Below are 26,570 nucleotides of genomic sequence, written 5' to 3'. Positions count from 1 at the left end.
CCATACCTCACCCAGCTGACCACCTGTGTATTGTCACTGATGCCGCTCTCAAATCATGACAGACAGACACAGACAGACAGACAGAAAAGTTTATTCGGTACTTCAGGCCACTGGCCCATAATACAATGGAAATATACTGTATATATATTTGCATGCTGAGTATTAATAATGATTCACCGTTCAACACTGTGTTTCCGTTTGATGTTCATGACTTGGAAGCTAAATTTACCTAAGCCTTTTATAATTTGTTCGTTTTCAGCTGACATAAGTCTTATAAAATTCTCAATAGAGGGAGGGTTAACGAGACGCTTGGGAAAAGAGTTTCTCCTTGCTCTAGAATACTGGTCACAAATCATAAGAACATGGAATTGATCTTCAACATGGTTATGTCCCTTTGAAAAACAGAAAGTGCAGACACGTTCATTATATGGGATGTTGTTGTGACGCCCCAGTTCAACAGCAAGTCTGAAATTATTACACCGGAACATGGCTATAAGTCTACGTTGGTGAGAAGACATATCACAAGTAATATATGATTCCACATTAAGTAATGACTTGAACTGTGAGTAGTAATTGCATTTCGTTGATGATGTCAGGTAAAAGTGCAAATTTTGAGTGAGGCAGTTGTAAAATCTTCGTTTAAAATCTGTCATGAAATGTTGAATATTACCAATGTCTTGGCTTAGCCAAACAAAACCAAATCCAAACTGGAATAAAATCATTCTAATATGTGATGCCCATGTAATTTTACCATTATCATCAAGAGATTTTAGTATATAATAAGCTTGGATGGGTAGCCTGTGTTCCATCTGAATTAGTCTGCACCAGTACTTGACTGCTCTTGACATGTAGTTATACTGTAGGGGGATCCTACCACAGTCTCCTAGAACCATGTTGTTGTTGGTGAACTTATAATTATTAACTTTCAAAAAGGATTTGCAGAATCTGTTATTGACACTCTCAATAATGTTACAGTAGCTGGTTTCCCAGATCTCTGAACCATAACATAGGATTGGTGAAATCCTAGCATCAACAATATTAAAAAGATCATGGTGATTAATGTATCCAAATTGTTTTTGATAATTATATATTGATAGAAGTGCTGTCCTTGCCTGGGCTGATAGACATGCTTGGGCCTTGGTCCAAAATAACTTTGGTGAGAAAATAATTCCTAAATATCTGTACATGTTGACAGCTTCTATCTGTTGACCATGCAAAAAAACACTTTTCATAACTGCGAAGAGGACCTCCATTCCGAAATACTATTATTTTAGTCTTATTCAGGTTGACTTTCATGCCAATATCATCACAGAATTTCTCCAGGGTTTTTATTTTCTTTTGAAGCTGTAGAGCAGTATCAGAGACGGATGACACATCATCAGCAAATAAAAGAGCAAATACACCAGGGATATGAGTAGATATAAACACACCTCTACCACCTTCTTCCTCCAACATTGAAACTAACAGATGATGTTGTTGGAGAACTTATTTACTTAGAATCTGTTATGGACACTCTCAATAATGTTACAGTAGCTGGTTCCCCAGATCTCTGATCCATAACATAGGATTGGTGAAATCATAGCATCAACAATATTAAAAAGATCATGGTGATTAATGTATCCAAATTGTTTTTGATAATTATATATTGCTTATATAGTAATTTTGAGATTTGTAATGAATGCCAAGAGTGGGTAAGGGGCGAACAAAGGGAGCTGTGTGTGGTGGATGGTTTGTTAGTTTAAGTGATTTTGGTTTTATTAGTCTAATTGGGGTTAAGATTAGACTAATTAGTCCTGTTTTAATTAGTATATGCCTTAGGCTTTGAATTTTTCTAATATATTCTGTGGATTTAGGATTGATTCTAGAGTAAGTGCAGTATTAAGATTTAGGGTGGTTTGTAGTGTGGTTTGGTGTGTTTGTGAATGAGTACGTGTTCTGGTGTTTCTTGTTGTTTACAGTGTGGGCAGGTTCCTGTTGCGTGCAGTTTAGCTATTTTAAGGTGGTTATTTAGTTTGGTGTGGCCTGTTTGTAGTTTAGTGATTATTCTATCGATTATTTTGGATGGGTGTAGTATTTTTGGTTAAGTTAGGGTTTTTTAAGAACTTTTCTGATTTGGCTATTTGAGGTTAGGTAAATATTTTTGTTGATTTTTTGTTTAGTGACACTTTTAATTTCTGATTTTGAGATTTGATATTTCTGGGAGTTTAAGGGATAATTTGGCTGCTTTATCGGCGTTTTCATTGACAAGGTTCCTACGTGGGCAGGGATCCAAATGAAGTCTATTTGTTTGCCTGCCATAGTTAAGTCGTTTGAGCTTTTGAGTATTTGGTTTATTCGTTTGGGGCGTTTTTTGTGTTTTTAATTTTGAGGGCTTGAAGTCCACTGAGGGAGTTGGTTAGAATAAGGATTTTTTTTTTTTTTTTTAGATTGCTGGTTGTATAGGGCTGAGGCTATGCCCATTACTTCGGCCACGAATATGGATTTGTTGTTTGGGAGTCGGTAGGATTTGATGATGTTAGTTGGTTGCGCAATGTAGACTCCGAAACCTGTGTGTTTGGAGATCGGATCTGAGGATCCGTCTGTGTATATGTGACACCAATTTGGCCAATTTCACCACATAAAACTCCGTAGATGTGATAGCGGTGTCTTCATCTTCTCATGCTAAAAATAGGCCAAATTCAAAGGTTACGATCTCGTGAAACAAGAGCGAGACCTAATTACCCATAAGCCCTTCTTCATCATGGCCTCATGCTAATAACACGTACGTATATTGCTGGAGATTTTTTTTGGTGAATATACAAAGTAATATGAGTAGTACTCAATCTAATATCCCCAAACAACCTTCCAAAGGTTCAGGGGATCATGACAAACCTCCCGAAAGTGGAGCAGTCAGTCAAGTGTCGTTAAATCTGGCCAGTACGAGCCATGATGACGACCACGTGGGTCCGAAGGTTAGATCTACTAACCGGGGTACGTCACAGGGCGTCAGTAGCGCAGGCAAACTAGATCAGTTACTTAAAGGTTATAGGATTCCTAGAAAAAGGAGAATTAACCACAGGATTGAACATGATATCTCAGACTGGTCTAGCTCGAGCGAGTCAAGTTCGAGTGACAGTTCGACTGATAGTGACGAGTGCGATGTGGTTGATAGTTATCATCCGCCTGGCACGTTTTCGGGGCCGGGTGCGGACGACTATATCGAACCCTCACAAAAGAGAGGTCGATTTTCAAACGTTTGTATCAATAAACTTGATAAACCCCGCTCTGAAAATGGTCCTGTAACTGTGGCCGGTTCAGCTGAACCAGTAGATGAATATGTCCCTTTTCGATCACACAGGCAGAATCAGATTCTTGGTCCTTGCCAAGCCATCTGTCTAATCATCTCAATACTCAGTTCTCTACCTTCAAAAAAGATAATGTGTTGAATGAGAACATTCTTGATGATCACCCCATACCTGATGAGCATTGTTTGACTGCTCCCCAACTGGATGGGTATTTAGATGATCTTTTTGAAGCGCGGGACAGGTCATTTGAGAAAAAAACAGATTTCTCTTTGCAGTTTATTCAAAAGAGAATGTTAAATGTCATGGATCCTTTGTCCCATTTATGGGGTAATCTTGACAAAATCAGACACAGGGAGGCTTCACCTGATTTAGACATTTATGAACTTCTTGACATTGTAGAAAAGTCAGTCTGCCTTGTGGGACAAGCTAACTTGTCAATCAATTTCCACAGGCGGCTTTCAATTTTATCCAAACTGGTTAAGGATCCAAAGAAAGCCAAAAAGTTGCTTTACAAGTATGAGGGTACCTTTGCCGATGCTAAAGGGAAGCTCTTCGGAGACCCCTTTTACAACACGCTACTCGCCGAGGTGAAGCGTAAGCAAAAGGCCAGGGATATTCTTGGTGGGCGGCATTCGGCTCCTAAGAAAAGATTAATTTCTTTAGAAACCAGCCTTTCTCGCAGCAGCCCTTTCATGGAGAGCCCTCAGGTAAGCCCAGTTCGTCTGGGGGCGGATTCAGAGTTCAGGCATCCTTCAATCCCAGGAGAGGAGGGAAAGACCGTGGTGGCAAAAGAAGAAGATCCTTAAGACCATATAGGTTTGTATCACTCTCTTTCAACAAATACCGATGCCATGAAGCGCGGCATAAGTTCAAGTCCCTTGAATCTGAATGCTCAAAATCCAGAACATCCAGACAGTATGTTACCAGAAACAGAAGATCTAAAATTAGAAAGCATTCCTTTCCCGGAAAATATTTTGGGGGGCAGAATAACACATTTCTACACCAATTGGGCAAAAATTACTCTAGACCCATGGATTCTTCAGACCGTTCAGGGCTTTCAAATCGAATTCATTCAAAAGCCTATCCAGAGAAAACCACCTCCACCGTTAACTCTTTCTCAGGTGAACCAGGTTGTACTGGACAAGGAGATTGGGAACATGATGATGAAAGGGGCGATAGAAGAGATTCTTCCGGGTGTGAATCTGGAGGATTCTCAATCTCAGTTTTTGAGTCCCATGTTCGTAGTTCCCAAAAAAGACGGGGGTCAGAGACCAATACTCAATATGAAAAAACTGAATGCTTTCATTCCATACAATCATTTCAAGATGGAAAGCCTTTCACTCCTGAAGGATGTCATTCAGGAAAACGCTTATATGTGCAAACTGGACCTGAAGGATGCATACTTCAGCATCCCAATTGCCAGGCACCAGAGGAAATTCCTCCGCTTTCAATGGAAAGGGCGATTGTTTCAGTTTCTCTGCCTTCCATTTGGCCTAGCGCCAGCTCCACGGACGTTCACCAAATTGCTGAAACCTGTGGTAAGCATTGCACGCAGAGCAGGTATTCGGTTGATCATATACCTAGACGATATGATTCTCTTTGCCCACAGCCCAGAGAGTCTAGTTCGTTGCCGAGAGAGTCTCTTGTATCTTTTGAAGAACCTAGGTTTCATTATCAACAAAGAGAAATCAGTTCTTGTTCCGTGTCAGAACCTCAACTTCCTGGGTTTCGAGATAGATTCTCAGTGTCTCACTCTAACACTTCCCCAGAAGAAAGTGACAGACATCCTTCAAAGATGTCACAGGATACTGAAGCTACCAGTGGTAAAGATTCGAACACTGGCCACTTTGTTGGGAAAGCTTTCAGCATCCATGAGAGCTATTGTTCCAGCCCAGTTACACTGCCGGTTCCTACAAATGCAATCATCACGGGAACTATTGGAACACCAGAGCTACGAACACAGGATCAAACTTTCCAGGAAGTGTGTGCAAGAAATTCACTGGTGGGTAGACAATCTGTCGACCTTCAACGGCAAACCCATTTCAGCAATCCACCCAGATCTGATATTACAAACAGATGCTACCAATCTGGGATGGGGGGCAGTTTGCAATCAAGACCGGACTGGAGGTCGGTGGAGTCTGGAGGAGAGCAAATTCCATATCAATGCTCTCGAACTGAAAGCAGTTCTACTGGCTCTTCAGTGTTTCTGCAAAAGTCAGTCAGGCATGTCCCTTCTGGTCCAGGTAGACAACCGCACAGCAGTCTCTTATGTGAATCGTCAGGGGGGGACAAAGTCTCATGTTCTAGACACAATAGCCAAAGAAATATGGGACTTCTGTCTCCAGAGAAAGATAACTCTGGAAGCACAGTATCTACCGGGCAAGGAGAACATCATTGCAGACTGGGAGAGTCGCCATTTTGCAGATTCGAGCGAATGGCTCTTGAATCGCAAGGTGTTCAACCAGTGCAATCAGAGACTTGGCCCTCACTTGATAGATCTTTTTGCATCCCGCCTATCACATCAACTGGAGAAGTATGTCAGTTGGAGACCAGATCCCCAGGCAACTTACATAGATGCATTTCGGTTGGAATGGAAGGGGGCGAGAGGTTATGCCTTTCCCCCGTTCTCCATGATCGGGAGATGTCTGTGGAAAGTAAGGAGGGAGAGGGCAGAACTGACCTTGATAACTCCAGTGTGGCAGGGCCAGGCGTGGTACCCTGTCCTGTTGGAGATGTCAGTGGAGTGTCCAATACTTCTACCAGTGTGGGCCGACTTGCTGGAATCACCACAAGGTCAAACACACCCTCTGGTAGCACTGCTATTAGCGGCCTGGAGGGTTTCAGGAATCTGGTCACTTCAGGAGGCATTTCGCAAAAAACTGCCGAGCTTTTGTCACACCAGTGGAGACCAGGGACGCAAGGAGCTTATAATTCCTCCTGGAAGAGGTGGTCTTGCTGGTGTGTGGAACGGCAAATCAATCCCTTTTCTGCCTCTTTGGAACATATCCTAGAGTATCTAACCCACATGTATGAAAGTGGATCTGAATACAGAACCGTTAACACTAGCAGATCAGCTTTGTCTGCTTTTCATCCCCACATACATGGCTACCCAGTTGGTCAACATCCTTTGACCAAGAAACTTATGACAGCTATTTTCAATCAGAAACCTCCATGTCCTCGATACCACCAAACTTGGAATGTAGACGTGGTCCTGGACCATATTGGTAATATGCCTGAAAATGGTAAATTATCAGATAAGCATCTGACAGAGAAACTGGCTATTTTGTTGATGCTTACATCAGCAAGTCGCGCAGCTGAACTTACTTCCATGAACGTAAAGTTCACATCTGACAAGGGAGACAAGGTGGTCTTTCTTTTGACAAAGCCCACAAAGGTCTCTAAGCCTGGGTCAGAACCTCATAAGTTGACCATACAAGCCTATCCTAAGAATCCTTTGCTCTGTGTAGTGCAGTGTATCAGAGACTACCTTGACCGCACACTCCTGTGGAGAAAGGATGGGGATAGAGATAAGTTATTACTCAGTTATGTGAAACCCCACAAACCTGTATCCGCAGCTACAGTTGCTAGATGGGTAACTAATGTGATGAAGGATGCAGGGATCAATGTTACAGTGTATAGAGCACACTCTGTCCAGGGGGCTTCTACATCAAAAGCTTACACTAAAGGTGCTTCGATCACTGAAATTTTAGAACTGGGAAACTGGTCTAGAGCATCTACTTTCAAGCAGTTTTACTTGAGGGAGACTAAAGAATGTGGAATCCAGTTTAAAATACTTAACTAGAGCTTTAAAGCACCGCTATCACATCTACGGAGTTTTATGTGGTGAAATTGTTAATTTCATAAGCACATGTAATGTGTGAATTGAAATTATAATTTCATTAATAAAACGAAGTAGATGTGATAGCCCCACCCTTGAATTTCCCTCCCTAGCTTGTATTTTGACTGAATTGTATCTCTTTACAGAGGACGCCATTAGGAGGAGACCTGGCTGAAACTCCCACATTCCAGATGTCCAGCTTGGACCAAGATTATCCGTCCGGTTGCAGTCTCAGATGAGACTGTTTTTGTAGTTCGCGTTCGCATTAGGGTTACTTGTCACCTTAATTTGGGACATCCCAAATAAATGTTTGATTGAAGCTCTTTTCTTAGTTGTTCTTTTAGCACTTCGGCATAATGAAGAAGGGCTTATGGGTAATTAGGTCTCGCTCTTGTTTCACGAGATCGTAACCTTTGAACTTGGCCTATTTTTAGCATGAGAAGATGAAGACACCGCTATCACATCTACATATGTACTTCGTTTTATTAATGAAATTATAATTTCAATTCACACATTACATGTGCTTATGAAATTAACAATTTTCGTGTATGTATGCTAGTGTGGTGGTTTTAGCGATGTTAGGGTCAGACTGTATATTTAGTGTATTGACTAGTGTTGTGTCTATCTTAGGTATTTTAAGTTTTGGGGTTAAGATATTTGATTGTTTACTGTTTTGTTTGAGATTATTTATTTTGTGTTCATTAAGGTAATTAATTATTCTTTGGGATATTGGAGTAGTGGATATTTCCGGGCTAGGACCTGGTATTTGGCGCTAATATTGTTGTTTATTATGTTGACTGAGTATGACTGAACAGCCGCTTTTAAGGCTGCAGACGAGCCGGATATTTTGAAACGAGGAATCTGCATGGTGTGACCTGTCAATTTCAAGATTTCACGAATCCAAAGCCAAATAGTAACATAACTTAGATATTTGTGTCTCGGAAATAGTGGATTGTGTATGATTTTCTTAATTGTGCGTGTTCTGAAATGAATTTCATCAAGTTTGATAAGCTGTCACTTCAGTAGGGACATTGTTTACGTGGACTTTCAAAGGGGAGTGTTTTCTGATGGACTTTCAAATCCCCTCCTGCCAAATTCTAACGGTGGTGGTTGACGGAGATTGTAACGAATATCGATCAGAAAAAGGTTTGTAAACAACATGTTACCATGAATAAAGTTTTTTCTAACAATTTTTATGGTGTTATATTTTACTTTCATTGTCGGTTGTTACAATGAGGAAATAGCTTAAATTGTTCCGATTCTGGTCACCATAGAACATTTCTCCAACAGTTTCTTAAACATTTCATTTGTATGCAAAATATATGCCTTCGTTAAATCTTTTAATGTCATCATCGAAGCAGTCAGGGTTGCGGCCTAGAACGCCCCAAACATCCGATATCAAACTACCGTATTTCCTCTATTTGACGCAACGCCGTCTATTAATTTCGCGAGAGCCCTTGACTCGGCGTGTATTAGAGACCTGACTGGTATTAGAGACCCAGCGTGTATTAGAGGAAATAAAGATTCGTTGTACAGTTTATATGGGGATGATCGATCGGCAGCCATTTTTTTATGAATCGATATGTAGGCTTTCTATGTATTCATGCGCACGTTTTTTGTGAAGAGGCTTAGAGAATCTAATATACTGAACAGCATTGAAAACGCACCAGCAATAAATCTTGAAATATTACAAAAACAACTTGAGCAATGACTGATTTTGATTAGAACAGACATAGACAGATTATTAAGAAAGACAACAAAGGAAACAGGAATACCACACAGTAATTACAATTACGTCATCAGTGTAAGGAAGACACATAGGGTTAAAATGAAAAGTCAATATCTGGTATGTCCGTCATTGACAGCAATACAGGCCATGCAACGTCTTCTCATTGATCGAAAAAGTCTGAGAATAGTGTTCTGGGGCAATCCACTCTTGACATAGTGTATCATCAAGTTCTCTCAGGTTCTGTACTTGCGGACGACGTGAGATGCGTTGACCCAGGTAATCCCATAGATGTTCAATTGGCGATAGATCGGGTGACAGGGCTGGCCATAGAAGCAGAGGCACATTGTTGTTCGCTAGGTACTGTGTTGAAACACGTGCTGTGTGTGCTCTTGCATTATCTTGCTGGAAGGTGTGCATATCCTGGTGCTGAAGAAAAGAATGGAATGACGTGATTTGCCAATATGTTATTCCTGTAGTAAAGGGCATTAACTCTTCCACGACAAACATGGAGCTCTGTTTGATGGTTATGACTGATGCCCCCCCAGTCATTGTGGTAACGTTCTCCACGTCGACGCCACACTCGCAGTCGACCGTCAGCATTCCGTAAATGAAAACGGGACTCATCAGAGAAGGGCACACCATGCCACTGCCGCAATCTCCAATGACGATGCCTTTTGGCCCAACGCAGACGTTCATTTCGATGTCGATCAGTGAGTATGGGTCCAACATATGGACGTCGAGCACTAGCCCTGCTGAGCGGAGACGTCGACGTATGCTGTCAGCACTGACCATTTCCGTCGGCCTTGTACGGTTGCTGCAGTCCTGGTAGCCGGAAGTGTACGATCACGAAGATGCCGACGAACAATATGGCGATCCTGACGTGGTGTAATTACACGACGTTGACCCGGACGTGGTCGATCTCTGGGGGTTCTTGGCTGCTGGTATCTGCTCAGTAGCCTGAGGACTGTTGAATGATGGCATTGAAACCGTTGTGCACGTTCCTCTGCTGATAATCTTGGCATTTCTTGTGTCAGTACCCTTTACGTCTGCAGCAACAAGTGATGTGGCTTTTAAAAGTATGTCTTTTATAGCCCTATTCTGCATGCTTCCCGTGAAACAAAACACGTTTTCCATGATGTGCACGCAATTTGTTGCGTTTTGGCGATTTCGCTCACAAAAAAAATTAGGAATGTGTTTTGACGAGCTGTTCTTCTTCATGCTTCGTCCAGAACGTCGTATATTACTCATTCACTTATATAATTTCATAAGCCTGGATAAAAATACATCCATTTTCATGGTGGTGCGTTTTCAATGCTGTTCAGTATATATTTGAAAGAGGTTTCCGTAGCAAAACAGAATCAAGCATTCATTAATGTCATGGTAGAATATCTAATAGTAATAATATTTGGTGCTCGCAAATATTTAAACGCATCCTGCACCACAGATGACATACACACACAAAGGCAAGTCAAGTGTTCACCAAAAAAAAAGCACGGGTACATATGGTATAAGTCAAAATAGGGATTTGGCTACTGGTTTTGATTTGGTCACACTTGTAAATGTCCTCCACCTATCTTCCGTTAACCATTTTGAAAGCTGTATTGAGGCTTTCAATGTCATAAGCCTGATCAAACAAGTTTTGAGCAATTGAATGAAAGAGTATGGTTTTTAGACCACTTTTAGCAATCTTCCAGCAATGTTATGTTGGGGGACATTGTGCCATTATGGGTAATTTTGTCTTTTGACATTCTTTGAAATCTTCATAGAAAGAGAATGCTTGGTTGATCCTCAAAAGTTGTGAAATGTAGACACTTAAGGATGGAGGTGCTGGAATTTTGCTTGAGGTAAATTGATGTCATCCCCCCTCCTACGGACTTATGAATATGTTGTTGTCGCTCTCATTCTGAATGCATAGATCTAAATACGGAACAGATGAGGTGGTTTCTGTTGTGTCAAGTTCAGGTAGTTAAATCAGTGGAAAGTAATTGGCTATTTGACGATTATTGAATATTATAAAATCAGTGATGTTCAAGTTGCTTAAGTTAAACACCTTGGCCAAGTTGCTTTGTTTAGATTTTGTCAAGTTGAGCAGAATTTCCGATTCATATGCATAAATAAACAAATCAGCAACGAGGGGAGCACATTTGTATGAATGGTGTCCTTGCCTACTAAATGCCTAAATGTCCTATCTCCAAATTTATAATTTTCAACTTGAGGAAGTCCCGCATTTCACATATTGTTTTCATGTTTAACTTCAGATGACATGTGCTTTCATTTTTGACAAACTGACCTTCGAAGAAGGAGAAGGAACGATTTTTATTGTCACCATGGTTTGGTATAATGGCTGAATATTGTTTGTGTAAAGGTTGTGGTGCGGATAAATACAGACTGATACCTCATAGCAAGAAGATGGTATTGTACGTTGATGAGCTTAGAAGGTTTGCAAGGATCAATATTTATGGAACGAAAAATTTCATTTAATGAAATCTGTCTTTTTTATGTCATTCCTTGATCCATGGGACGTTTGTTACAAAACGTAGTGAACACATATACAGTTACATATCTATATTTAGAGGTACAGGGCAATTTGATGGGCAAATGGCATCTGAAATTTACTGAGAAAACAATATGTGAAATGCATGACTTCCTCATTGATAACATCTGCGTAAAATATGGGGGTAAGACATTTAGGCAAGAAGTAGGCATCCCCACTGGCACCAACAAGTGTGCGCCCCTTCTTGCGGATCTGTTTCTGTATGCATATGAATCAAATTTCTGCAACAAGGTAATTTGGCAAAGAAGTTAAACTTAAGCTTTGGGTATATCGGTGATCTGATATCGTTCAATAACAGTCAAATTCCCTTTGTTATTGAGTTAATAGATGAAAATGGAACCCCGACTACTATGTGGACACCAAGTCGTATGACTGAAAAACCAATGGAACCACTAGACAACCCCACCGCCAGTGAATTATAAGAAGCATACACTACTTAAAGATTATATGGAATTCTTGGGAAAATATTATACGGAGGAGAGCGACTTGAAACTTACCTCTCATGATATGGTAACAGACTATGTACCTGGCAAGCTCGGCTTCGCATTGGAGCAGTTCCAACAGATGGACAGTAGTCATGATGATGGCACAGAGGATAGAACATCTCGTTCCAGTGGTAATACTCGTACTTTCTTCCAGTTCTGTACTCTTGCAAAAGAAGGGGAAGGCGGAAATAGGCTAAAGAGACCTACTTCCGCTTACACTCACTCATTTCAATTATGAACCTAGCATATTCCCAATGTGGAACGCAGGTTTCAAGGGTCTTGCAAGAGAAATGCAAGCAACCACCAGTGAAGAGATGGATCTGTTGTAAAGTGTCTTGGACCTGGTTCAACAAAGCATATCATTAGTTTCACAGGTAATGAGAATTATGGAGCCAAAGGACTTACGCGTTTATAGGATAGACTCGATGAACAATTTGGGAGCCCCGAATAGTCTTCAATAGTGAAAAACAAGTTAGCTAAGTTTGAAAGACGGGCTACAGGGATTTACAAGAAGCTGTTTTGATCGATCCTGTGAAGGACGATGTTCGTTTCCATTCAGTGTTGGCCTATTTTGGACTCTTCAACTGACATACATCTAACTGTGCAAAAACTTCTACCAAACTTGCAGAATAAGTTGACTTGACACATCGCTATCTCATTTCTACAGTTTACATACTTTGTGGAATTCGTACAAACTATGAGTAGTACCATGAACGATCTCATCTCAGAACAATGTTAGATCCAATCTAGGTGAGGTGAAATTGGGTTTAACGTCGCGTCCAAGATTATTGCACTTATATAGCGACGTGCATGCACGTGTATGTGTGTGTGTGGCTGCTTGTACTAGTCCGGACTGATGCCGATTTATAGTGCTAGCTCACTGAGATACCATGCCGCAGTTTAACATGAATACCCCACTCAGACACAGTATACTGACTCCGAGCCGACCAGTCCTTATTTTAGCCCCTTAATGCCGAGCGCCAGACAGGGTAACAACAAGTACAATCTTTTAACGTCTTTTTGTATGACGCGGCCCGGGATCGAACCCCGGACCTTCCGCTCTCCGGGCGGACGCTCTACCACAAGACCACGGAGGCGGTCAGATCCAATCTAGAGGCAGCCATGATGTGCGGCGTGTATATGACATTGTTTTCCCTCAGGATGTGGGTTTAATTGCACCAGCATCCAAGGCCAGCTTAGATGCTGGTGTTCTTGCCGGCCAGGTGCTACAATTGCAACAGGCAGTTTCAACCCCGAACAGAAGTAGACAGTCCTTCTGACAACGGTCACTTAAATCAAAGGTAATTTCAAGTCTTCAGAATGAGATAACCGCTTTGGAACCATAGTGTCGTCAAGACTCTCAAACCAGAACGGATAATAAAAATGTGCATTGAATCCTTTGAATCAGACGTGCTAGCCATAAAAAGGGACATTGATGTGATTAACACAAACCTAACAATCAGCAAATCAGATGTGGCACAAATGCAGGCTGAGATGAGCAGTGGAGAAATCTGCGGAGACCGTTGTGAACACTTGTTCAGCTCGGGGCAATGTAATTGCAAATTCATCACATTCATCTGAACAAAGAAACTTGAAATCTGAAATGGAGCATTCCAAATTGACCTTCATATCCTTGAAATGTGTCAGTGCGCCTTCAAAATGTCACATGCAACTCAAACAGCTTGGTTATGTGTCAAAACAGATCAGTAGAGACAGCTTAACGTTAGGAACTACAGTATTAATGACAAAAGTAACTTTTTTCTCTCTTTCTTTGCCCTGATCTTCTACAATCAACACGAGAAGCAACATGGCGGCGAACACCCCAATCACTCCGCCATTACCCTCGACTGGAGAAAAGTGTGGCAAAGACAGTCCAGCTGATGATCAACCTCCAGCACAACGACAAAGAAGACCTATTCTATCCAGTGGGGGTGAGTGTCTCACTGAGGATGAAGCCTCAGATGCTCTAACTCAGGCAGTTGCCCACGAATTTTTTATGGCAAAGTTGTTACCTGTCTTAGTGCCAAAATTGACTATGGAGTTAGGCAAACACCTGGAACAAGTCGTCGAGCAGGCTGTTAAATCGGCAACAAGTACCTTAGTAGATTGTGTCGAAAATCAAAATTCAGTTATTAAAGCACAATCAGACCTGATGCAGCAACTTCAAAACAAAGTTCACAGGGTTGAGGATAATCTGACTAAGGCTCAAGCTCACATCGAGGAACTAGAACAAGACACACGACGCAATTCGTTACGTTTTATGAATGTGCCCATCGATGATGTCAAAGCCCCAACCGATGATAAAGTCATTGATATCTGTCATAAATACTTAGGTATAAAACTAAATAAGAATGACTTAGATTGTTCGCATACTGTGGGTAGGGTCATCAACGGCAGAGCCCAAGTACTTGTCAAATTTGTATCCCACAACACGAAAAATGCTGTGTACATGTCAAAACGCAAATTTAGGTCTAACCCTGACAAAATCTTCATCACTGAAGACCTGAAGAAACATCGCCATTCACTAATTAAAAGGCTCCTAGAACTCAAGAAAGCGACCTCAATGTACTCATTCTGGACATTTGATGGTAGGATATCTGCATGCAAACAAAGCTGAAAGCGTTTTTGGATCAACTGTCTTGCAGACATTGACGATTTGATAAACTCATAAATGTATTGTAACCTCTAGGCCTGTACCTGTTTAGGTATCATGCCAATGTCATCTTTATTCTGAAAGTGACCATCATATCATTTCAGAGCTACCTACTTCTTTCTGCAGATGTCATTAATCATCTTGGTCACAGCTATTGCTGTACTTGCACAGTCCCACCCAAGCCAACAAAATCAATTTGTGGCAACACACCCTACTTGTCGCCATCATTATGATTCACACTGTACGCTTTTGTATCATATTCCCTCTATTCATTTTGCACAGGACCCAGCTTTTTCCTGGATCTTTTCTATATTACTTGTACATACTTCATGTGTTTGTCCTTTGTCCACAAAGAGACTACAGTTCAATACTTTTGAACATTTTGTACTGCACAATCAAGAAGAACTTAAGTAGTATAGGTAATGGGGGTTCTGGACCACTTCCACTGGAGCCGGATTCATATACCTATACTGCTACTACAGGTGGCATTTTTTTATCCCAAAATGATTATGCGATTCAACGATAGTCATGAGTTGTATTAAACAAAACATCAATATAAAATTTACTATAGCCCACGAGGATATTGGAAAGGTATAGGAGCAATACAAAAATTAGCCACCGCGGCTAAGGTATCTAAAGATGTGGCCAAGGATTGGTTAAAGAAACAAGCGATGTGGCAAATATATTTACCGGCACCGTGTTATGTACCGAGGAAGAAGTTTGATATTTTTACAACGAATGAAGTTCATCAGGCTGACCTCTTGTTTTTTCTCCACGGTAAGGTAAAACGCAAAACATATAAATACGCTTTAACAGTAGTGGATGTGGCTAGTTGATACAAAGAGGCTGAGCCATTAACCTCGAAAGATTCAACAGACGTAGCTAATGCACTGAGTCGCATATATAAACGCGGACCACTAAAATGGCCTAAGCTATTTCAGGTAGATCCCGGTCGCGAGTTTATGGGATCGATTACTAAACTGTTAACAAAGCACGATGTCGAAATCAGGCGTGGTGAAAGAGAGGCTCACCGCAGTCAAGCTATCATCAAAAGATTTAACAGGACCTTAGCGGAACGTTTGTTTGGCTATCAGTATGGGATCGAAATGAAATCCGAGCGATTGAGATCAACCGAATGGGTGACACGATTATCAGCCGTTGTATCAGCGCTGAATAATGAAGTAACGAGATTAATCGGGAAGAAACCATTCGATGCGATTAAAATGAAATCCGTGACTTCCGAATCTTCAGCACCGAGGAGAGGCAAAGAACGAAAACTTCCGGATAGAGTAAGGGTAAGATATCTATACCAGCCCGGTGAACTCGAAGGAGGCCTACGTCGCGCAACCGATCCCATATGGTCCCTTAAGACGTATAACATTAGTCGATTGGTTACAAAAGAAGGAGAGCCTATTCTTTATTATCTTCAAGATGGACCGGGTAGGGCATTTGTACGAGAAGAGTTGTTCATAGTTCCCGACGGTACGGTATTACCACCATAACCATAAGCATAGGTAGTTACACCATCATTATCAATCCATCTCTTTGTATCTAAGGGGGATAATGATGTCTTGTTCATTCTTAATCCATATATCCTATGATTGTAACTTCTTAAAGAGTTCATCTCGTGTTTGAACGTTCTACCGTTGAATAATGATTCTTTATACTGTTCGTGTTTGATATGCTTTTTTACAACATACTTCTTAACACCCTTAGCTTTTCTTATCTCCCCATTATCGGACTTCTCTATAGAATACATCTTAGGTCTTAATCCTACATACTCCGCTATAGGGGTCCCAGCACATTCATCCTTCATCTTACCTAACACCTTTTTATTTACAATGCTGTGCAGTGGATTATCTTTAGGGTAATCGCTCGTGTCGTACACATCTATTTTTTCTGCCATATCTTTATACACATCCTCGGTTTGTATTTCCATCAACAAAGAATCTGTGTCGGTATATAACACCTCGCATCTATCACCGTATTGCTTCTTAAGTTCGTTGTAATAAAAGTCATACATTAAGTGTTTTGACAAGTCGAGAATACTCATACCGACGTACACCGGTCTGTTGAATTTTATATTACTCTTCTGTATATGCAACGCGGCTAAGTCGTTATTGAATATCTTCCTTCTGTTAAAAGCCGGACTGGCTATAAGTTTCCTGAGTCTTTCTTCCTCATTAGATCTGACTAATTTAACATCAACACGCTTCCTTAGATTCTCCATAGTTTTACCAAATACTGAGTTATTCATGAGCTTATACAGATTCTTTTCGAAATCGCTGGTAGCTATCTTTCTTAAATCTGTGTTCAACCTTATATAGGGCTCCATCCAAGGGCTTTGATCAAACTTTAGAACTCTGTCTATTTTCTTAAGTTTCATACCTAACGATAGATACAACTGGAGATTTCTGTAGTGAACTATATATTTTGTTTTATCCATCAAATTCGGTACGAGTTTTTCTACGTTAGCTAACCTAGTATTACCCATCAAAGAGTGTTGATATTCCGACATCCAATCTTTATTAACCATTAATCTTTCGGGAGCTAGCGGATAACTGTAATGATCTTTATGTAACGAACTTGGATATTCCAAGTCAACTTCTAGTATGTACCCTTTATTCACATCATTCACTTCGATATCGTTGACCCATTCAAAACCACCCGTGGGTAAAGGTTGACTCATAGCCCATCCATACAAATTGTTAGCGTCGAGATATAATATGTGCGTGTCGGGTTTACTAGGATCGTATCCTTCCACTAATTTATTATTAGCCTTAGAATACCCTTTAGCTGCCATCGATATACCATTTCTTAATCCTTTCTCAATAAACAAGTGCATATCGTAATCTGTGAGTAGTTTTAGTTCTACGCCGGTCTTCTTCAACAATGCATCCCTCGATAGTCCGGGACTGGAATAGTACCATGCCGGGTCCAAGCCGTATTGTTTTAAACATGTCTTTCTAAATATCTCGAATATATCGGCGAGTAACAGTACATCGGTTTTTAAGTACAGATCGTGATAATCCCCTAAATTCTTACAACCTAATTTATCCCAGACCGTCAGAGCGTGTTCATAATCGGCATCTGTTATTTTAGATTCTGTTAAGTTACTATAGAATGATTCGAGGGGTGGTAATTCAGTTTCTTCGAATCTAGACCAATCATCCATATATTCGTAAGGATATACACCTTTTCTCAGCAACAAATGATGAGTTATCTGATCGGTATATTGATTTGTTATCGCAAAGTCATCGGGATTGTTTGCATTAGCTAAATTGTCCAGGGAAGATAACAGAAACTGTACGGAGTCTATGAATCTAAGCCCATTACTTTGCTTTATGCTAGATTTCCCATCCTTGTCCCTATAATGTATAGGTTTAGTCAACGAGAACGATATGTATTTTTCCATATTATTGGGAATGCACGTTAAACCGCCGTCGGTCTTCGAGATAGCTTGCATAATGAGATGTGAATCGTATCCCCTAAGTTTATGAAACACAACGGGGATGGGCATTGTTTGAGAGTTCATTTTTAGTTTCAAGTTACACTCGTTATGCGCGGCTCCCCGATAATTACCCGTGACGTGACAATGATCTCTTACGGAATCCCCATCCAGGGGTTTATTACAAATGTGACAACTCGTTGACTTCTTATGGGCCCTCCAATCATCCCTCCTCATACACATGGGTTTCTTACACGATTATTTTTCCCTGATTATTCTCTCTTCATTTTGTAGATATTCTAGGAACTTTCCCGCTGCATCGGGACCTCTGTAAATCACGGGCGGGTTTGTTTTCCCATCATACCTTACAACTATATATCCAAACCCACAAGGAATATGTTCTTGAGTTTTGTACGTAAAACTACTATCTTGATTATTTTCTATGGGTTTGATAAGCACTTCGAAGTCGGCGTAAATTACGTACGGTATTGGCATTTGATTACAATAATGTTCAAATTTTAATATATTTTTTCCCTCTTTAGGCATATCGATCCTGATAGCGGTCTGTCCAACACCTCTGCAGTCTTCTTTATGCGCTTCTAATAGATCTTGTCTGCTGTACCCATGCAGGCATCTTTGGCAGAAATATTTCTTTTCCTTATGTTTTGTTTGATCGTATAATAGCCTGTTTAAACTCTTTATCCACGTATAATGATATTTACCATCTTTTTCGATCAGAAATGAATTGATTCTGGGAATATGTTCCGGAGCGGAGCTTATCCTGTGTACAACAATTCCTTTAGAATGTCCGAAAACATTTATAGCTAAATTATTTTGCTTTTCCACCTTATCAATTTGTGATATTGGTGTAGGTTCGTCTATACCATCAAAGTTGAGTCCATCGTTTTGGGGATAGCTAGAAGGTCTATCCTGATGCTTGTCTATGGGGAACAATGCAGATCTTATCATCATTCTTAAACAGTCATCGGATTTATTTTTTACGTTAATTATGGCTTTTTTCTTCTTATAATAAGATCCACCTTTGAAGGGCATATAATTTGCTATATCTAAATATAAACTATCGATTTTATCCACACTCCAACCCGAACCTCTATTAGTCCAACGTTCTAAAGTTTCCTGTATTCTCTGAATGGATGTATCTAATGATGCGTTTATAGTATGGGATTTGGTTATAACTTCTTGATTGCTACGGAAATATGGTTCGGTATATTCGGTGCTATTGTCTGTGTTACTTTTACTCAATAACATTTTAATCGTCAGCTGGTATTTTATACTATGTAAATCATCTAACTCCTCGTTAATTTTACTCGATATGATGGGCTTAATATCGTTAACATCCATGTTGGAATTAATATCCATCTTCCAACCTCTTAGATATTTACCAACGTCGGAGGATATGGGTACAAATATTAATTCTTGTTGTTTATTCTCAACATCATTATCAATATCAACATTATCATCATCATTATTACCTAGTAAAGCGATCAATTCAGCTCTTCTCATTCGAGAATAACCTCTCAGCCCACTGTTTCTCGCTCGAGCTTTGAGTTCTCTAACAGTCTGGGGTTTGTTGTATTCCAAACCGAGTAAGGTAAACAATTCAGCTTTTCTCATTCGAGAATATCCACGTAGACCACTTTGCTTTGCCATAGCCTTCAACTCTCTGACAAAAACCATTGTGGTTGAATGGTATATGCAAAATGAGACAAATGTCTAATTGGTTGTTTTCATATATCTAAATACGTATTCTCCCCAACCTATTCCTCTCATTGATGTAATCTCTCTTCCTAGCATAAATAATCTGGTTCCTGACCCTATCAGCACCGTGTTCCTTACACAAACAATAACGACCTTTGACCCCTATCCCACATACAGAACACGTATAGTTTATGTTTCCGCGCCTGATGTAATAATTGTGTATGCCGCAGTAAATTTCAACACAGCGTCGGTTACATAGAGTCGTCTTACCCATGAGTGTAAATCTGCAATTATTCATGGTTATACATCTATCATATCATTTGTCTAAATGCAAATCACATCTACACTGGTGAGATATTGATAAGGCAGTCAGCCAACGCTATTTATAGATTGCTCTTAACTAGGTCATGGGTTTATGTGTAGCCACAGTATCACTCTGACTTATGCGTAATTGTATAGCTGACAATTGCAACAGCTGATAATCCCATAATCACATATGCGACCTCGCGGTTTTTCTGAGCCTCTGACGGTGTAAAAAACTGACTCATTGTTGGTCTCGGTATTGGGTCGAGTTTTTTCCCATAAATGAGGTAGTATTCGTGCATGGCAGATTCGACATCCTTAAACGTTTGAATTGAATGTCCTTCCTTAAGCAGTTTTTCATGAATAAAGTCTAATCTCTTCATTCTCTGCCGCGTATATTGTGACTGGGCTGCTTGGAGTTGTTGTAAAGCATTGTTATGTCGTTTACGTTCCTCTTCAACTTCTTTAGCGTTTGATTCCCTCATACTTGAAAATAAAAAATTACTCCCCGAAAAAGCTAGAGCATTAACAATAGCTCCACCGACCATCATCGCAATTGTTGCCATGGTTTATATGAATAAAATATATTCAAATGTTTAATTAATTACTTCATTATGTCTTCCGGGATAAGCCCTTGTTTGATGAGCATATCCTTCGTTGCCATTGCTAATCCAATATCCAGAATCATCATACCTATATCAAATCCATTAAAATCTAGCTTGGGAGGTGTGGCTTTAGTAATCATTTTAGCCATACGGGCATAGCCAATGGCCAAGCCGGTGACCACCGCTGAATGATACATCGCGTTTACCAATATTTTACCGTCTGTAACTGGAGTAGTCATGATATTATAGCATTATATGCGGGCTAACCTCTAATTGAACTTGTTGTGACATCGGGGGTGACGTTTTCTCTTCTCCGGTCTTATAAAAGAACCATACAGCCGCTATACCAGCAACTCCTACTAGTGCCCATGTTTTAATCAGATTAATATTTGAATTATTTATTAATTTCGCTTTGCGCGCCAGCCCACCCTTTCTTCCTGCAGCTATTTTTGGGGGGTTCTTAGTAACTCTGGGTTCTTAGTAACTCTGGGTTTTAGTATTTTCTCATTCACATGTTGTATTTTCTCATTCACTGGTGGTGGTTCCTCATTCACTCGTTGTTCCGCAATCTGTTGTGGTTGTGCAGTTATTTCCTCGTTCACAATCTGTTGTGGTGTCACCTGTTGAGTCTCCATTGTTATTAAGTGGGCATGTATGTTTAAATTGACAATACCTAGCCGTTATTAAAGGTGTGGTGAGTGGAGCTAAGAACATTCCGTATCTATGATAAAACTCACAGCTCACTGAGCTTATAGCGTGTTCGATGAATGGGTCTTTCTCTAGAGATTCGCATAAATACATACAATGTTCTGCCGGGATAGGGAGAAACGTACTAGCTACGACTGTGTATAGTTGTAATATAGAAGACCCTATCGTTTTAGTCATGGTAGCTCCCAGTCTAGACTCGTAACACGCGTACAGTTTTTTAATTTCTTCGTCGGTCATGTTATCAATTTTTTCGATGGTATAATTTTCTCCCAAATATTGGGAACATTTTCCACCGGCTACCAAAGCGGCGAGTCTTTCTCTATGTTAATCTAAAGATTTATCTACATTTTGATCTGCATGTTGATCTGCATCAGATTCTTTGAGCATTTGTTCGATGAGTTCGTCGCATTCCAAAATGTAATACCTAAGGAGATATTTAAGTCTAACATCATATAATATGACATATCCAATACTACCTGTAATAATGAACTGTTGCGAAAGAATGAGGATTTCAAACCACATTATGTCATATTAACCGCTAATGTTCAATTTATCGTATTTTTGCTATAATTTTGCTACATTTGCTATAATTTTGCTACATTTGCTATAATTTTGTTTAGCAGTTGCTACATTTGCTATAATTTTGCTACATTTTTGCCACATTTTGCTAAGCAATTGCATAAGCAGCTGGTTGATCGGTTTTTAATACGAGTTTACAGTGCTTCGTTGCCGCTAACAGTTTTCTGACTTTATCTCGTTCGAGCTTGGTATAAAAAACATCATTTTCGCGTAAACATTCCTCGAATGAATCTCGATCTTTGCAATGAAACAGTGCTACCCATTTGGTCTACTCTCTGAGATCTTTCAGGACAGAGTTGTATTTTTGAGTAAGTACCCAAACACTATGCTGAGTATGCCGTCCGGAGAATGCTTAATACGAAAGCATATCTTTCTTTTTTGTTAGTTCTTTACTCGCACTGCAGTCGTCTATTACGAAAAGAGTTGATTCTCCTTTGTATTTTTCCTGACATACTCGGAGGCAGTCTTGTAAACGATCGCCCGGATCGACTCTGTGTACCCCGTCGTCATTCATTACCCAATCTCTCGAAAGATATGTTTTATTAACGCTTATAGTCGGGCACAGAATAATAATATGATCGAAAACGTCCCGATAATGACTTTGTAAAATATCAAGAATAAAAGCTGTTTTTCCACAGCCCGTTTGCCCGCATATGATAGCGCAGTGCAGATCTTTAGGTAAAAGATTATTAATAGATTGCTTGCACGAATCGTCCATTCTGTATATTAAGTTGCGCATCCATAATCACGTTCAAATATATGTTTAATTTACCAGCCGTTTCCTGGAGCTTCGTTATCTGTATGGTGACACCCTCGCTAGCATTTTCTATTCTCCTCCAACTGCCGTGTAGTTGGTCATCGTCCGTTGTTCGCATGTCTAGCCATAGCGCGTACTTCGTGGTGAGGTATTCACCCATCGATACACTCCCGAGAGACAGATCTTTCACGACCGCGATAACTTCCGGGGAACGTTTTATAGAAGGAAGGTTTTTAATCTCATCCCACTGGTGATACGCTAGCAATCCTTGGCTATATAGTTGATTAGGAACGCCCTCGATAGTCAATTCAACTTTTGTAATCTTTGGATTGTAGAACTTCTCAGTATTTCTTTTAAACACATCGGAGGGGTCCTCGAACAACATTAAAATACCCTTCAACGACCTCGTGGGGACGTTTAGATTGATATTCCACATCGTATCTTTTTTGTCCCTCGTGATCTTTCGATGTCGCAGCACGCGATCGTACAAAATAGCTAAACTTCCCGTATAATGGTTACGAATTTGTCTGGCTAATTCGGGATTCGTTATCATATCGTACTCCAGAGAGATAATGTCAATGGAATATCTAGCATCTTCATTAGCAGATCTGATTACTCTGCCGTAGTCATTAAAAGTGAGTTTGTATTCTAACCTATCGCCTAGGGATGCTTGATAAAAGGGCATGTGGGAATCTAGTAATTCAAAGTCTAGCGGAACATAGAATCGGTTACGTAATGCGTCGGCAACGGCCTTATCTTTTACGATGGTATTATCACCATTTTCAGCACCTACGCGCAGTCTCAATGTGTTCTTATTACAAATACCTTGGTACTGTAAGTTTTCCCGCTCTTTATCCGTTCTCCAGAGATCCATGTAGCAATAGTTGACATCGCTATTGTCGATACTCAAAACCTCATTACCGCTAATTTTAATCGCGATTTTCTTAACGATAGCACGACCTATGTTCTGAACGGGCTCCCTGTTAACGTCGGTAGAATGCAAACCAAACGTAAATGCTAGTCGGACAGTTCCCGGAACTAACACATCGTGTGCCCTGAGATTAGGAAAGCCAACCAGAAGCGTTTGATTCTGATCGATGGTACTAGGGTTATTAGTTATAGTTACAGACTGACGAATTGCTTTGACCCCTAATGGATCTCGAAGTCTACGTTGTGGGTTTAACTTGCGTCCGTATTGCGAAGACATTGTTATATTGAAAACATGTGCCCTATGTTTAATATAAAAATGACTGATATTGATCTAGATACCTTTGATGACTTTGATAACCAGAATCCAATCGAAGATACTGATGAAACCAGCTTGATGAATTTTAACGATGAACTTTTGAACCCAACCGTAAATGATGAACTTTTGAAACCAGCCGTTGATGATTATTACGATACCTTTAAAGATACCCCAATAGGTCGTGACTATTCAAAGTTTGAGATAGATAGTAAAGGAATATTGCGACTGCGTGGCGCTCCGGATATTGATCTTATGCATTCTCGTACTCGTAAGCCCCTAGCCTTGTCTATGATAGCCGGTAAACACGGTATCAGCACTGTTCGTGATAAATTAGATTTTGTAGACTACTCACGACTTTCCGCGAAGACTACTAAGGTTCTTAGGACTGTGCGGGAAGAACTCAGTAACACAGATAATTTGGAAGCGTCCTCGATGGTGGCCTCGGACAGACTCGAAGAAATCTTAGATACCTATTACGATAATTCAATGTTACAAGTACCATCCTCGGAGTTTAGTATTAGGGAATTACGAGGTCTTGACATGGCAATGCGAACAATGCGGGGAGAACTCATGAATAATACGGCCAAGATATCCGAAATCGACAAGCATATAGCTTACGAGAAAACAAAACTCAAACAGGCGGGCGTTGAATTCAGTAGACGCCGCGTAGCGGAAAGATTGCGTAACTTAGAAGACGAAAGATCGGCCCGCCTCGAAGCAGCTTCCAGTAATAGAAAGGCACTTCATTCGCAAATCAGTATAATTCGAGAAACTATCGATCAAGTCCTCAACGATGATACTACACTGGCCGATAAAATTAAAACATTGTTCAGAGAACAGGGAATAACAATTGCCAGTATTTTAACCGCGATTGGATTTATTATATCAACTTTGACTCTCGCGTTAACCGGTGGCACAGGTGGTACAGGTGGTGGCGGATCACCGCCTACGTCGGATGGTATAAAAGAGTGGATAAAAAAGCATTTAAAAGCATTAGGTTCAGCACTGGGAAAGCTCGCTGAAAAAGCCGCGGCTGCACTTCCCGGTATAATAGGGAGTGTTGTTTCCTGGCTATTGAATTTATAAGCTAAGACCACCACTTGGCTTAGTTAAAACTTGTGGACACTGATCGTAGCAATTGCAGGGCTGTTGTACGTATTCGCTAAGAACTATTTATCCAAATCAGTTCGCTAAGAACTATCTAACCAAATCATGAGTAAACCAGCCGCGACTCCACCTAATACAAGCGCTGTTTTTTCATCTATATGTTGTTGATTTTGAGCCTCAATATGCGGTTAATATCTGAATTTATACCTGGTTTTTGTTGATCGGTAGCGATAACAATTTTATTATCATAGCCTATCACTTGACCGATCTTAAGTTCCATATTACTCGGAGACATGTATAGTCCCGGCGCATAAACGTAGTCCACTTTGGATTGAGCGTACTGTAATGCATCTTGAAAACGCTTTATAGATGATGGTATGTCAACTGGTGAATTAATGGCGTCCTCCACGTTTGCGACAAACTGTTTTTGCACATCGAACGCCGTCCCAGTATCGATAATGGACGTTCGTGTTTGCGATTGTGCACCGTGAATTGCCCATACATAAGTTCTTATCGATTCATTAAATCTCACAAATCCTGGGTAAGTAAAATTATTTTCTGTTTTATCATTAAGAAATTCATTCCAAGCATCATCATTCAGTTGTACAAATATTTTAACAATATAAATTAAACCACTCTTAAAACTCATAATATCCCCTCTCCAATCGTTACTATAAAGTTCCCAGCCTTTATAGTAATCACCGGTTTTTAGATGATGATCATACATTCTTGCGTAAAGTTTGCTGTCCTGCCGCAACTTACCAAAATTAACTGGAAATTTATTAAGTACTTTATATACATAATTGCTTTCTTCTTTGACGGATATTTTTTCCTCTGTGTAAGGAACACCTAGACCATTGTTTGCTCCTTTAATACGCCAATCTTTACTCGTAGAAACATTAAATTCCTGACAAATACGCTCATACGCGGACCTATCATAATTATTATTTGTGGAATTCCACGCTCGATCCTGCGGTAATGGAGCATGAATTTCTTTAAGTATACGTCTAATCTGATAGTACACGTGAAATAATATAACAGACTTATATAGTTTAAATCCTGGGGCATTAACAGATACGCCACATCCCGTTGTGGCACACCATACGGCAAAGTTTAACTGATTCTGCCAAAATTGCATAGGATTGTGAACCCAATCGTGCACCATTTTATCGCTAGTTGCCGTGACCCTGTACTTTTCAAAGATATCAGGTAATTTAACGAAAAAATCATCACCATAGGAATTTACCATAATCGATAGATTAGTAATCTGTCTCGATTTCATATTTAAGTTATAATATAGTATCATTGTATATTTAATATGTATGTTACACTCCCGGGAATAACAAATGGTCAGTCTATTGAACTGCTTCATACTATCGATAACTCGGATGGACAACTCGAAGTAGCTCTATGCAATATAACGTATTACCCACTGTGGACCAATATAAATGCTGCAAAAAGAAATAATAAGATGATTATACCAGGTGAAAACAATGGTATTGACAAATCCATTATTATACCTGATGGGTATTACAGCGTATGCTCACTCAGTGAT

General features: G+C 40.1%; 1 protein-coding gene across 1 annotated transcript; it reads left to right on the top strand.

Annotated features, from left to right (window-relative positions):
• Positions 1-2,807: 2,807 nt before the first annotated feature.
• On the top strand, positions 2,808-6,295 carry LOC125384396. The gene is made up of 3 exons (XM_048403448.1): positions 2,808-2,951; positions 3,338-3,991; positions 4,406-6,295. Exons 1-3 carry the CDS (start codon positions 2,808-2,810, stop codon positions 6,293-6,295), a joined length of 2,688 nt encoding a protein of 895 aa, XP_048259405.1.
• Positions 6,296-26,570: the final 20,275 nt, after the last annotated feature.

The sequence above is a fragment of the Haliotis rufescens genome, unplaced genomic scaffold, assembly GCF_023055435.1.
Source record: "Haliotis rufescens isolate VD_foot unplaced genomic scaffold, xgHalRufe1.0.p SCAF_3, whole genome shotgun sequence".
Classification (NCBI taxonomy): Eukaryota; Metazoa; Mollusca; class Gastropoda; order Lepetellida; family Haliotidae; genus Haliotis; species Haliotis rufescens.
The sequence above is the reverse complement of the archived record's forward strand: the minus strand, read 5'-3'. Positions and strand labels throughout refer to the sequence as shown.

What these genes read in the sequence shown, in the direction of transcription:
- LOC125384396 (XM_048403448.1), top strand. Translation starts at nt 2,808, where the DNA reads ATGAGTAGTACTCAATCTAATATCCCCAAACAACCTTCCAAAGGTTCA. An exon ending in ACGACCACGTGGGTCCGAAG is followed by an intron (nt 2,952 to 3,337) that starts GTTAGATCTACT and finishes TCGATCACACAG; the next exon opens with GCAGAATCAGATTCTTGGTC. An exon ending in CTTTCATGGAGAGCCCTCAG is followed by an intron (nt 3,992 to 4,405) that starts GTAAGCCCAGTT and finishes ACTCTTTCTCAG; the next exon opens with GTGAACCAGGTTGTACTGGA.